The sequence below is a fragment of the Hypanus sabinus genome, chromosome 7 (genome assembly GCF_030144855.1).
Source record: "Hypanus sabinus isolate sHypSab1 chromosome 7, sHypSab1.hap1, whole genome shotgun sequence".
Classification (NCBI taxonomy): domain Eukaryota; kingdom Metazoa; phylum Chordata; class Chondrichthyes; order Myliobatiformes; family Dasyatidae; genus Hypanus; species Hypanus sabinus.
Window position 1 is genome coordinate 129,568,982 of NC_082712.1, and position 13,142 is coordinate 129,582,123.

At 40.8% G+C, this 13,142-nt stretch overlaps 2 protein-coding genes across 2 annotated transcripts in view; both read right to left on the reverse strand.

Annotated features, from left to right (window-relative positions):
• tsg101a (tumor susceptibility 101a) overlaps positions 1-1,207 on the reverse strand; it is a 39,400-nt gene extending 38,193 nt beyond the window's left edge. The window contains exons 1-3 of the mRNA XM_059975590.1: positions 1,191-1,207; positions 523-711; positions 278-362 (exon numbers count right to left, since the gene is read on the reverse strand). Coding sequence (XP_059831573.1) covers positions 278-362; positions 523-564 — 127 coding nt within the window. The 5' untranslated portion in view covers positions 565-711; positions 1,191-1,207. The remainder of the gene's footprint in view (positions 1-277; positions 363-522; positions 712-1,190) is intronic.
• Positions 1,208-2,037: 830 nt separating this feature from the next.
• uevld (UEV and lactate/malate dehyrogenase domains) overlaps positions 2,038-13,142 on the reverse strand; it is a 32,181-nt gene continuing 21,076 nt past the window's right edge. Inside the window, exons 10-12 of the mRNA XM_059975593.1 lie at positions 11,743-11,836; positions 9,734-9,857; positions 2,038-5,610 (exon numbers count right to left, since the gene is read on the reverse strand). Coding sequence (XP_059831576.1) covers positions 5,446-5,610; positions 9,734-9,857; positions 11,743-11,836 — 383 coding nt within the window. The 3' untranslated portion in view covers positions 2,038-5,445. The remainder of the gene's footprint in view (positions 5,611-9,733; positions 9,858-11,742; positions 11,837-13,142) is intronic.

Sequence of the window (13,142 nt, forward strand, 5' to 3'; positions counted from 1 at the left end):
GAGTTTTGATAAAGATTTTCAATCTGCAAGGCGCCAGCAATATAATCCAGAAGAAAATTCCAAAAGTCCACTCCACTTGCAGAAAGGGGACGAATCAACAATCGCGTTAATTACAAGATGCACGAATATTCAATGATCTACACAGCTCCTGGATCATCTCAACTCATTGGCTTAAAGAAAACGCATAATCATCATGCCATAAGAAAAGTCAAAGTTACCATTACTGAAAACCACAGATTGATTTTTATTCCCCCCCCCCCGCCCCCCAATAACTCACCGTATGAATCGTTCACCGGCTTGAGGTCTTTGTAGGTGGAGGTAACATTTAGGATTTCTCGCACGGTGAGATCCCTGTATTTATACTTCAAAAGAAAGAAAACAAAGTCACAATAGTTCCCCCCCCCCGCTGCTGCTCCCCTCCTCCCGCCGCCGTTCCTACCGCTCACTCTGCCCCCACCCCTCCGTGCCCAGACTCCTACCGCACTTTTCTCAAGCCGCCTATCCACATCGCCCTCTCCTTACTTTCGACACCATTTTCTTCAGCACTCCCTCGGATGTCGCCATCGTTTCAACTCCTTTCGCTTTGTTTACTCTTTCTGCCCCGTTCAGTTTGCGTTTCCTTTTGCTTCCGCTTCCGTTCACGCAGATCCCAGCCGGAAGCACTCAGTTGGTCATGGAAGAGGGGGAGGAGCTCCGGGAAAGGGCGGGACTCTGGAGACGGACAGGATTCGTCAATTGGTCAATTAAATTACTTTAACTTTCCATGTGTTTGAGGCTTGACTGTGAAAAAGATGAGCATATGATTCACAAATAAAATTTCTCCGTTATGTAGATCAAAATCCCTGGTTCTACCATTTATATGAACAATGGATTGGGGACACTGTGATAACTTGTCCTCTTAACTTTGCGGCACTTGCACACTTTGTTTTCATGGACAAGAACACCGAGATTTCTTTCAACATCAACACATTCTGTCACCATTAAATTAATATTTTCTCCACCAAAGGACATAATGCACATTTGTCCACATTACTGCATCTGCCAAGTATTTGTTCACCAATTAAATTTATCTAAATTGTCTGGAAGCACCTTTCTCACAACGGCACAACTCTCATGCTGTGGGCAAATTTAGTATTTACATTGCATTTTCTCATCTAGCTGTACATTATGAATAGCTGGAGCTCAAGTACCAGTTCCTGCAGTACCCCATGAGTTACATCCTGCTACGCCCTAAAAATAGATCCTTTTTATTCTTACTCAGTTTCCTGTAACATTCAGTTCATGCCAACGTAACCCCAAATGGCTGCACGATGATGTCACTCCGCAGGAGGCAGCAAGTTCCCAGCTTGGCAAACTGGCAGAGCAAACGCGACCAGCAATCACGAGTCAATGATTCAGTCTATTCCAAAACTTTCTGGTGGGCGATTACACCATCTTCTTAACGTTTATTATCAAAATGAACTTCTTCCAAAGGAAAGCTATGTTGTGTTTCACCAGTTTTTTTTTGCAATATAAAGTTTATTAATATAAACAGGGAAAGAACATGTTCCTTAAATTTTCATTTTGAAAGAAAAATTTTATCATGATCAGTCTTTCTCGGAGGAGCCTTTTACTGGGGCACAGTACCAAATCCAGGAGAGCTAGTTCCTTTGTTGACTCCTCAGTGTAACTCCGTAAACCTCAGGAATTCATCCTGTGCAGTGTTACTGCTAAGCTGGTTTGACCAGACTTTCAGTAAATTGAAGTCGATCCTGATTCCATGCATCACCAGGTTTCTATTTGACGCTGTTACCTATATTAAAACTTAGTATTGAAAGTCTTGTGGAAACTCCTACCAATATTTTCTGCACTTTAGTATTTTTTGGTTCCACCCAAACTGATTCGAGGTCTTGATTTTCTGAACCAATATCCTTCCCCGTCATTTCTCTGATTTCATCGTTCACTAACAGTTTCCCAATTTCCTCTTTAATAGAGTTTCCAGCCATAGTTACCATGCTCATTCCTCTATAATAGTAATTATAGACAATACAGCTACAATTACTAAATAATTGCCCACTTTATTATGAATACTTCACATATTTAGATACAACATCTTTATAGGTATATTTTTAAACATTTTTAGATATCTTGGCAATTTTTGTTCCATGCTCTTATTTCTCTTATTACAATTTTTCTTACCTGGAACCTGTTTGTTAGTGCACTCTTGAGTAATTTGTGTTCTCTCAGAAACAATTTTATATTACCCCACGTGTTCTTCATATACTCCTTCCTTGTTTCTGTTTAGCATTCTCCATTTCTCTGTCTCCCACACCCACCCATCCCAAAAGCTCTCTCTCCTCTCAGTGGCAATATCAGGACCCCACAAACCCTTCCACACCAATCACTGAGCCACGCAGTTATCTGTTGGATCCAATTAAATTTGTCTTTGGCTGATTATATAAGTTTCTGCTTTTCAATTTTGTCTGCACCTAATCAAATTCCCTCAGCAGAACCTTCTTCCTTGTCCTAACTAGAGCACCGATACCTAAATGGACTATGACAACCGTATCCTCCCCTTCCAAGCACTTCTCCAGCTTGAGAAATTTTCACAATAGTTGCCCATTACCCTCAGCGCAGAAGTTCTGATTATGGCACAAGTACATTCCTAACAATAATCATCATTAATGCCAATTAATCTCTGTCCTGGAAAGGATATATGATTCATTTAAACTCATTCCAGTACAGTCATCAATTATTTTCAAATGTCATTTTATGTCTTTTTTCTTTTGGTAATTTGTTCTTTAATCTTCTTATTCTGTCCACAGACAGTCAATACATGGCCCAGCCAGAACTGGACACATTTTTGCGCCCTGTTGTTGAATTCGGCAAGATCTACAACAGTAGAGGGTTCCTCTAGCAATGGGGCCAAGATAGAAGTGTTCACGCCACGGCCCTCTTTCAACCAATTCTACCACCACCACGTGCAGCAAGTAGTGTATTCAACATTTTTGTTCTTTAATTATCTATATTTGTTTTAAGTTTTATTTTTTCCTTCTGTATATCTATCCTTAAAACTCTGGTGTTATTATTGGTTTTGACATTTACCAAAATCTCATCAGTTCTGATATTAGTATTTGAGCTGGAGAGAGAGGACAAAGGAAATTTTGGTAATTACCAACATAAACTATCTTTTTATTTCAGTGCGATCTAGTTGATGCTGTATGGTCTTGCAGGGCACAAAAGCCTGAAATTTAAAACAATTCTGACATTGCCACATTAGCTCTCATTTATTATCTCTTCAGTAATATAAAGAACATTGGAGTCCATTCCAGAAATGAGTTTGAGACATTGACAATTACATTGGATTGACCTGCATGATGGTTATTTGTTATATTTTGCAGATTTAGTGCTTTAGGTATTTTGCCCAATCAATTTGATACCTGTCTGATCATACTGGGACAAAAGGCTTAACAGAATAGGCTGCCTAATCACGTCAGCCATTTCTATTTAGGTACAGTTTGTTGCTTGTCCATCTTCCAACAATATGCTTACATCGTTCCTATCGTTTCAAATCTCTGTATGTATGTCGCTTAAGGCCAACCTGTAGGGATATCGAGCATAAAGGAAGGTAAATGGTATATTGACTTCTCTTTTGAAAGAGTTTGACTACAGAAGTAAGGCAGTCTAATTATACATCTGTATAGCGCTTTGGTGAGACTGTACTTCGAATGCCGTGCACACCTTGTTTTTGTTACTTATAAGATGAATTTGTCATGGAATGAATTCAGTGAAAATTCCAGGAATGGCAAGTGTGCCATATACAGAGAGATTATACTGGGACTGCATTCCTCAGCCATTAGAAGAACAAGAAACTGACAATATTTTTAAAGTGCATGATAGATTAAATGCAGAGAGAAGAGTTCCCTGCTTAAGGAGTTCAGAACAGAAGGTGCAGTTTGAGAATAAAGGGTAGGTTACTTAGAAATGAAATCAGGAGAAATGTCTTCACTTGGGAAGGTAAACCTTTGGAATTTCCCATGCAGATTCTCGGTAGACAGAGACAAAGATTTGACAACGTGCAACATGCTCAAAAGTTGCTTGAAATACAATTCCTGGGACATTCTGACCCACCACTGTCCGAGGTGGTGAAAGAGAACTGGGAAGGATATTGAGAATCTCAGTACCATGCATTTGAAGCCCACAGAGGCTCCTGCATAAGCAGCTGGAGCTTATCACCTCCCAAACTACCCACCTGCTTGCCCCATACGGCACCTCACAACACATCCGCAGTTCTTTAGAACCCACAATACTGATATAGAAGCAATCGCCATCAATCCCAAGCGCCTGCCCAAGAATGAGTTAAAGGGACAGGTTTTGTATAGTCTATAGAATATGTAAGAAAGACAATAATGAGATAACTAGAGATTCAGTCCTGGGACAATGAGGAGGCCTAAAGTAAGTCCAAATTAGAAAGTACATTGAATGAGAGTCTGAAGATAGGTAAGAAGAAGCAGTGGAGGGAGAGTACAGCAAAACTACTCAGCATGCACCCCAGCACTGTCATTGTATGGAAAGAAGGTAGATGTCCTTTTCTTGTTAAGGATTGTGTGCATGACAGGTACAGATAGGTGAGTTCAGTAAACACTACTGTTATGAAATTGGGAAGGGTATGTCAGTGGTGGAAGAAGTGTGAAGAGTACTAGTTTTGGATGATTTTAATAAGGGCAAAATATTAAAATCTGTTGGTGAAACCAGAAGGTATAAAACAGCAAAGGTTGAACATACATCATCTTCACTTCACAATACTTCTGCAGCAGCATGTGTTTCAAATTGGGTTTACAGAGTTTGCCATCCCCCCCCAGTTCCAGACTCAGCTTAGTGTTTCAGTTGTTGCCCAGGATGAATGTTTGTTTGAAATGCCACTAGACTGAGGCATTACCCGCATACTGCTCAGCTAGGCGGATACATACAGGGCAAACATGATCTAGCAGCATCACAGGCACAAAGTTGTGCGTTTGAGTCAGAGGATTGAGGGTGGGGGCATGGAGGTGAATTAGTTTATATATTATCTTTACAATAAAAGCAATAAAGTAACTTTGAGAGCTGTTTGCTGACATGTAGACACATGTGGTGGGCATTTTCAACTTGCAAAGTTCCCATGAAGAAAGTGAGTTGGAGTCTAAGTTAAAGTTAATTGATGCTCCTTGATGTTCAGTTAAGGAATGTTGGCCAAGACTTTGGAAGGGTTTCATTTTCTGGGACTGTTTAGCCTATATCCAACCAGAAAATGCTGATAACAGAGCCAAACCATGACTCTAGAGCTTAGCAAGGCTACGTGGCAATGATTATATAAAGTGCATTTGGCTGTGGGTAAGTTTCCAGTCACAGAGTGGATGCTTCCTGGAAACACTGGAAGAAGATGCAATTTCTTTGCCGTTAGTTATTTACATTTGTGTAAACAGCAGTTCAAATCTTTAGTTGTTGAAGAAAGTTTTGGAGGGTTGCCGCACTGTTCTGTAACTTCTCTTGATCTTCCTCCAATAGATCTGGTGCAGTTACATTGACCACTCCAGCCCTGGTTAGTGTACATGGCAGGCTGAGAAATACTTCCCCACTGATTCCATACCAGCCCTGTGGGAAGATTGCATGCTCAGTTAATCGTCAAAGAGTGATGAAGAAAGCCAATTGTCAAAATGGGCCAAACTAAGCACTAACACCTCCTTTCCTTTCTATCTACTCCTGCATGTACGAATATTATCAGAGGATTCCTAACCTGCTGAAAAATAGCTGAAAACTCTCTGGAAGAGCCACTTGTTCATGACAACAACAAACACATGTTATTTCTTATCCCACAAGACATGCTAGTTAATATTAATTATTAGAAACAGTAGAATTCAAAAAGACATGCAGACAATAAACATATCCATTTTACTTTCTGACTACAGTTTAATGCCCTTTTGTATTTGTAATTCCACCACACCATTGTAAACAGTTATCATGGAATTTAAAAATGAATGTAAACCAAGGATCAAGGGACAGTGTCATTTGGAGCCCATTCCATTGCTCCATTAGATCAACACAGGTTCCTTCATAGTCTGTACATAATGCTCCCAAATTTTTAAATTTTCTATTCAATCAAAGTGAGTCCCAGGAGTTTCTACAGGCATATTATGAGCAAAAGAGTAGCAAGGGACAAAACTGGTTCTCTTTGAAATCAGAATAGTCATCTATTCAAGGAGCCGAATGAGATGGGGGAGCTTAAATGGATTTTTATCATCTGTATTTACCTGAGAGAGTCACAAGGGGACAGGAGGCTGGACCCAAGTGCAGGACACAGGCACTGAAGTACTAGGGGCAGGACAAGAATAACTAAAGGATAGAACCAGATGGGGAGACCAGGGCATGCGAAAGAGACAGGGCATGCTAGGTAATCCTGGGGTTCAGAGAGAGTTCGTGGCCAGGCTGGATCCCGGAGTCCATGGCTAGGCTGGGGTAGGAAGGGGCAAAGACCACAGGTGGGCCACATACTCCTGGGCAGGGCCACCTCCCAGGCAGGAACTCAGACACCCAGGCAAGACACAGAACACCTGGGCAGGTAGTGGGCACAACCCAACAGAGGTGAGGGGTAGGAAGGGGACAGAATCCCCCTGCCAGGCAATGGTAGTCCAGCCTGCTACCTGACAGAGGCAAGGGATCAGGAGGGAACTTGGTCCAGGGTGACTCCAAGTCTGACTCACAGAACTTGCAGATGAAGCCATGGGCCCTCCAAGCCGGGACAACCAGAACAAACAAACATAGACAGAACACCTCAGAACATGGCAAACCAGCTCATACAGAACAACCCCCCAACTAGGCTTAGTCCCAGAGTCCCTTATATCCACCTTCCAGCTGATAGGAATCAGGTACACCTTCTTAAGCCAAGATGATCCTGTTTGGCTTAAGGGTGACAGGAGGGATGGCTGTAAGACCCAGAGTCCGGAGTCCGCGGACTGGATCAAGACCCGGAATGCAGGCTCCGGACCGGACCATAATAGGGAGATGGATGCAGTCTGTACAAGTGTGGCAAACCAGCAGTGAGATCATGGACGTTTAAGGATTACAGAGGAAAAGATGCTTGTGTCTTGAGGCAAATTAGGGTGGATAAATCCCCAAGGCCTGACAAGGTCTTCCCTCGGACCGGGTGAGAGGCCAGTGCAGAAATTGCAGGGGTCCTGGCAGAGGTATGTATTTAAAATGTCCTTAGCCACAGGTGAGGCACTGAAGGATTGGAAGATAACTAATATTGTTCCATTCTTCAATTGAGCTCAAAGAATGAGCTGGGAAATTATATGCCCTTGAGCCTGACATCAATACCAGGTAAATTATTGGAAGGTATTCTAAGGGACCAAATATATAAGTATTTGGATGGACAGGGGCTGATTAGGGATAGTCAACAAGATATTTCAGATTTCTAGTACCTTTGCGTGCAGGAGAGTTTCCTGACATTTTTGTAAATAGCCAAGTTTAGGATAATGAGATAATGAGTGGTTCCTTATTCTGACCTCTCACCTCAGTGAAAATAGCATCAATAATTCTCTTAACTATCTCAATAGATTATATTTAATCTATTAAAGTCAACAGAATACAATCCTATGAAATCCTATACAGTCTCATGCAGTATTCACAATTTAAAAACTCTTGGCACATTCTGACAAATAGCTGTTAACTTTTGTTTGAGGCAAGTATTCTTCCTACTTGTGATGTCTAGAAATAAACAATGTTCACTTTTCCCTAATTTTCGTTAAGATCTTCTCATCTGAAAGTCTTTCCTGCAAGCAGCAAATCAGCAAGGAGAAAAGACCAATGAGCAAAGCAGCTACAAGAATCCCCTTGTCTTTGCCAGTTATTAAAGATCCTCATATTCAGAAACAGTTTAAAAATACTAAACATATTCAATTAAATTTAAAAATACAATCTTTAAAAGTTTACTTTAACACCCTCTGACTGCCTTGTTGCATTGTTAGAGGAAGTTATTTTACTCTTAAGCTGAATGATTTGCTTATTTTGGCTTTTACTTCCCTTTTAGCCAGGAGAGTTTTGTTGCTTAAATGGAAAGATGCTGCTCCGCCTGCTCATGCCCATTGGGCGATTGATGTTATGTCATGTTTAAATCTAGAGAAGATTAGGTGTTCTATTTCTATACCTAAACTAGATTTTTTCACATTATGGAGACCTTTTTGGAACTAATTTCATCAATCTTTGACTTGTTCAGTAACGATGATGGCTACTATATGTTTGAATTTACGGCTATATGTCCAAGATTTTTTTTCTTTTCTTTTAACCAAACAGCTGTGGTTTTTTCTCTTTTACTTTTTTTTGTTATGGGGTTTTGATTTTGCTTTAGTTTAGAATAAAATATACCTTTTCAATATTATGGTTAACTTACTATACATGGATATGGGGCATTTCAACATTGTTTCTGTTTACATAATATCATATTGTATTTTGTATTTGTCTATGCAAGCAATTAATAAAAATATTGAAAAAGAAAAAATACAATCTATTTAAACAAATTCAAACAATTGAAACAGTCTAAATTTCTTTGGACAATGGTAGCCATTTTCACAGCTGATCTTATCCAAAGGTATGAGTACAAAAATTACTACTGCGTTTTCCCCCTTGCTTTTCAGTCCTGATGAAGGGTCTCGGCCCAAAGCGTCGACTGTTTATTCATTTCCATAGAGGCTGTCTGACCTGCAGAGTTCCTCCAGCATCTTGTGTGTGTTGCTGCTGCATCATTTCCAAGCAGCAGATTCTGAACCCTCGGTGATGGGGAACTGTCACGCCTTCAGACTCCATGAGGAAAAGCTACCATGAGTGCCTGCATTCAATTTGTGTCAGCTACAGACACATGGAAATTCTGAAGCGTGACATTTATCTGTGGAAATATGAACGTCTCACTGCAAGCTGCAGGTTTTCGTTCTAGTTAGCATTATCCATATTATCTAGTTGTTTTTTCACCTTGGTGTAATCCTCCTTTCTCAAGACCTTTCTAAACCACACAAACTTGCAAAGCTCTAATCACTCCTTACAGTTCACTCTTTTTGCACTGGATCATCTGTTCGTCTCTAAACACTTTCCAATACATCCACCTTCTTCTACTTTTAAAACTATTGTGGAAAAATTTGCTGACGATACTACACATAATCCAGCATAAACCATTGGTATATTCACTTCAGATCTGAACTAATCTCTTCATGCTGAGCCTTCATATTTGTTTAACTCGAAGGTTCCCAACCATTTTTTATGCCATGGATCAATACCAGTAAGCAAAGGGCCTGTGGACTCCAGGATGGGAACTGAACTAAATCACCACATTTAGTCCACTCAGTGAAAACTGTGAATGATTATTATTTGAGTATACCTTTAGATGTTTAGACCTGTTTCCACATGTAATACTTTACATCTCCAAATGCTAGAAACAAAAATGGTTGGTACTAATTATCCATTAAACGCTGCAGGAAACTGTGGGTGGATGGTGGCTGGGGAAAGATTGGGCTTTATTGCTACGCCACCTGAGGCCGAATCAGCAGTTTGTCAAGTGTTTAGGAGCGGTCATCTGGAATCCATGAATCAGTGTGACCGGGGATAGTCAAGCTGAAGGGTGAGCATGGAAGGGGCAACCAGAGATGCACGGAAGGTGAACAGTCAGAGAGGAGCTCTTCTAATCACCATCACCACAAGAAAAATTAATTATGGAGTTGACCCAACTCACCTTCACCAGCGTGGAGATGGAATGTGAACGCTCCTGATTTCTCAAGATAGTCTCACTTAAATCAGCCACTGACAATCCAACAGACCAGGATCTGTTACTTTTATCTTTTGATCCCTTAAAAGCCCTAGAACACAAGACAAAATATTCAAATCCATCACTGCAATAAAACTATTGACAAGTTTTATACTGGGATTTGGGGATGGAATGCAAATGCTTTTCACAATGGACTGAAAACTATTGGTAAGCCCCACCAAGAAGTTTCTACTGACAAAAGGGAACAAATCAAAATGGAATGGCGTTGAGCTTGTCGAAAGTAAATTGTCCCAATCTCGATAAGGAACTCAGCCAGTCTGTCAAAGCCCCACCCAATCTAACCCAAAATGCTTAAGTAGAATATAGAGTATATCCCACTTAAAAATAAAATATATAGTTAGGTTCCATCAGGTTCTAACTCCATCACATGACCTTCAAAAGATTTTGGGATGTCAACTGCCACAAGATTCTGAGCTTCTGATCTGGTGCTGTAGCCACAGTAGTGATATGGTTGGTCCTGTAAGATGGTGGGGAACTCAGTGACAGCGCTGCGATGAACATCAAGCAGAGGTGGTTATATATTTTTTTGTGTTAGAGATGGCACACTGGTGCACCTCAGGGGTGTGTGCTTAGCCCACTGCTCTACTCTCTGTGTACCCATGACTGTGTGGCTAGGCATAGCTCAAATACCATCTATAAATTTGCTGATGATACAACCATTGTTGGTAGAATCTCAGATGGAGATGAGAGGGTGTACAGAAGCGAGATATGCCAACTAGTGGAGTGGAGTCACAGCAACAACCTTGCACTCAACATGAATAAGATGAAAGAGCTGATTGGGGACTTCAGATGGGTAAGACAAATCCTCATACCAGTCCTCATAGAGGGATCAGAAGTGGAGAGAGTGAGCAGTTTCAAGTTCCTGGGTGTTAAGATCTCTAAGGACCTAACCTGGTCCCAAAATATTGATGCAGTTATAAAGAATGCAACCAGTGACTATACTTCATTAGGAGTTTGAAGAGTTTTGGTATGTCAACAAATACACTCAAAGACATCTATAGACGTACCATGGAGAGCATTCTGACAGGCTACATCACTGTCTGGTACAGAGGGGCTACTGCACGAGACCGAAAGAAGCTGCAGAGGGTTGTAAATTTAGTTGGCTTCATCTTGAGTACTAGTCTACAATGTACCCAGGACATCTTTGAGGAATGGTATTTCAGAAAGGCAGTGTCCATTATCAAGGACCTCCAGCACCCAGGGCATGCCCATCAGGTAGGAGGTACAGAAGCCTGAAGGCACACACTCAGTGATTCAGGAATGGCTTCTTCCCCTCTGCCATCTGATTCCTAATTGGACATTGAACCCATGAACACTATGTCACTTTTTTAATGTATATTATTTCTGTTTTTTGCATGATTTTTAATCTATTCAATATATGTATACTGTAATTGATTTATTTATAATTATCATTGTTGTATTTTTATTTATTTATTTTTTCTTCTTCTATATTATGTATTGCACTGAACTGCTGCTGAGTTAACAAATTTCACGACACAAGCCGGTGATAATGAACATGATTCCGATCCTCCTGCAGTTCATCAACTGATCTTCATCAACCTAATTTCTGAGTTTTTTCTAAACCTTTTTGCACAAAGAGCTGAGGTTTTATTTGTTCCATTAGTTGTGGAAACATTAATTAAACTTGCTTTCTGTGGATAGAGACAAGGGAAAACATTACCAGGATTCTCACCCCCTATCACAACTTCAAATGCTGCAGGGTTTACGTACAGGCTTAGCTGTGAATCCTTCAGTACAGTTCTACATGTCGAAGCTCACAGACAGTGAGTGACCACCTGACCTGTGAGAATATTGACCTTTGAATGCACAGACAATTACACTGCAGAAGAATGTCAGAGGATACCAAAAGTATTTTGGTGTGATTGCTAGAATTAGCAACAAGCTGGGATTCCTACCTGTTTTCCAGCTGCTTGTATTTGTCATGGTCTGTAAGTACAGCTGGACTGATATGCTGCCCATCATCCCTTTCCGAGCCCTTCCACACGGACACTGAAAATTAAAGAAAAATCAAACATTTCCAAGAATGACTGAATTCAAATATTTTATTACCCTCCACATCAAATCAAATATCTCAAAGAGTAATAAATGGTTTATCTTTGAAATGAGTATTAAGCAAGCAATAGAATGCAGAACAATTCCTAACTCTTTAAATTTCTCAGACAGATGGTCTTCAGTCAACGTCTGAAACAAAGCTAACAGGGACCTTTGGTGAGTTGACCAGGGTAAACTGTATGGCAAGTCCCTAGACTTGCTAAACTGATGTTGGCCTCTTTTGTTACATGTCCATCTGGGGAAGCAGATCTCATTCCTTCAGTCAGAATTAATATGAATCCAAATTTCAATTGCAAATAAATCCTAAATCAATGTAACAGTCCTATGATTCACAGCAATCCCATTACAGGATCCAAATGATCAAAAATGTAATCAGCCCCGTTGATTGAAGTCCAGACCATGTGAGCCATGAGCTTCTCAGTTGCATTTTACTATTATGTAAAGTCTACACTAATTCTTAGACAAATGTAATTAGCAGTCCTGATATCCATCTCATGCCAGTTCAACATTACATACTATTGGACATTACATTTGCCTGCATTATTCAATCGATCGATCCTACAACAAAGATAACAGCCTGTCATTTTTATCAAGTCTGGGTCAGATATAACCACAATTTTGTTGTACACAGTGGAAGGCAACTCATGGGCCAATAAGGAAGAAAGGATAGGGCAAAACAGCTTCTAGGATTGTGTTCTGTGACATCAGCCTAGCCAGCCAACCCTCCTGTCCATTCTGCTCTCCAGTGTCTGCTTGCTGAGGGAATCGGGCCTGCAGTCCTCGGAGTCGCCTGCTGCTGGTGGCCGGAGGTGGCGACATCGTAAGCGGTGCGCAAGAAAGCGGAAGCGAGCCGAGCGGGCAGGAGTCCGTGCCAGGAAAAAAGCAAGTCGTAGCCGGCCGGCTCTCCTGTTCATTCTGCTCCCCAATGGACATTAAATTGGACTACATCTGTGGCAATGCAATACTCCATGGGGTACAGAAATGGACAAAATCCCAGACTCCGCCATTCAGCTGATTATTTATGTAACAGATTTTCCCCCAAGCCATTGGACTACCAACCTACTGACCTCTGCTGTGCCTATTGTCTTTTTAAATATTTATTGTAATGCCTGCACTGTTCTGTGCACTTTATGCAGTCCTGAGTAGGTCTGTAGTCAGTGTAGTTTTTGTGTTGGTTTACGTAGTTCAGTGTAGTTTTTGTATTGTTCATGTAGCACCATGGTCCTGAAAAATGTTGTCTTGT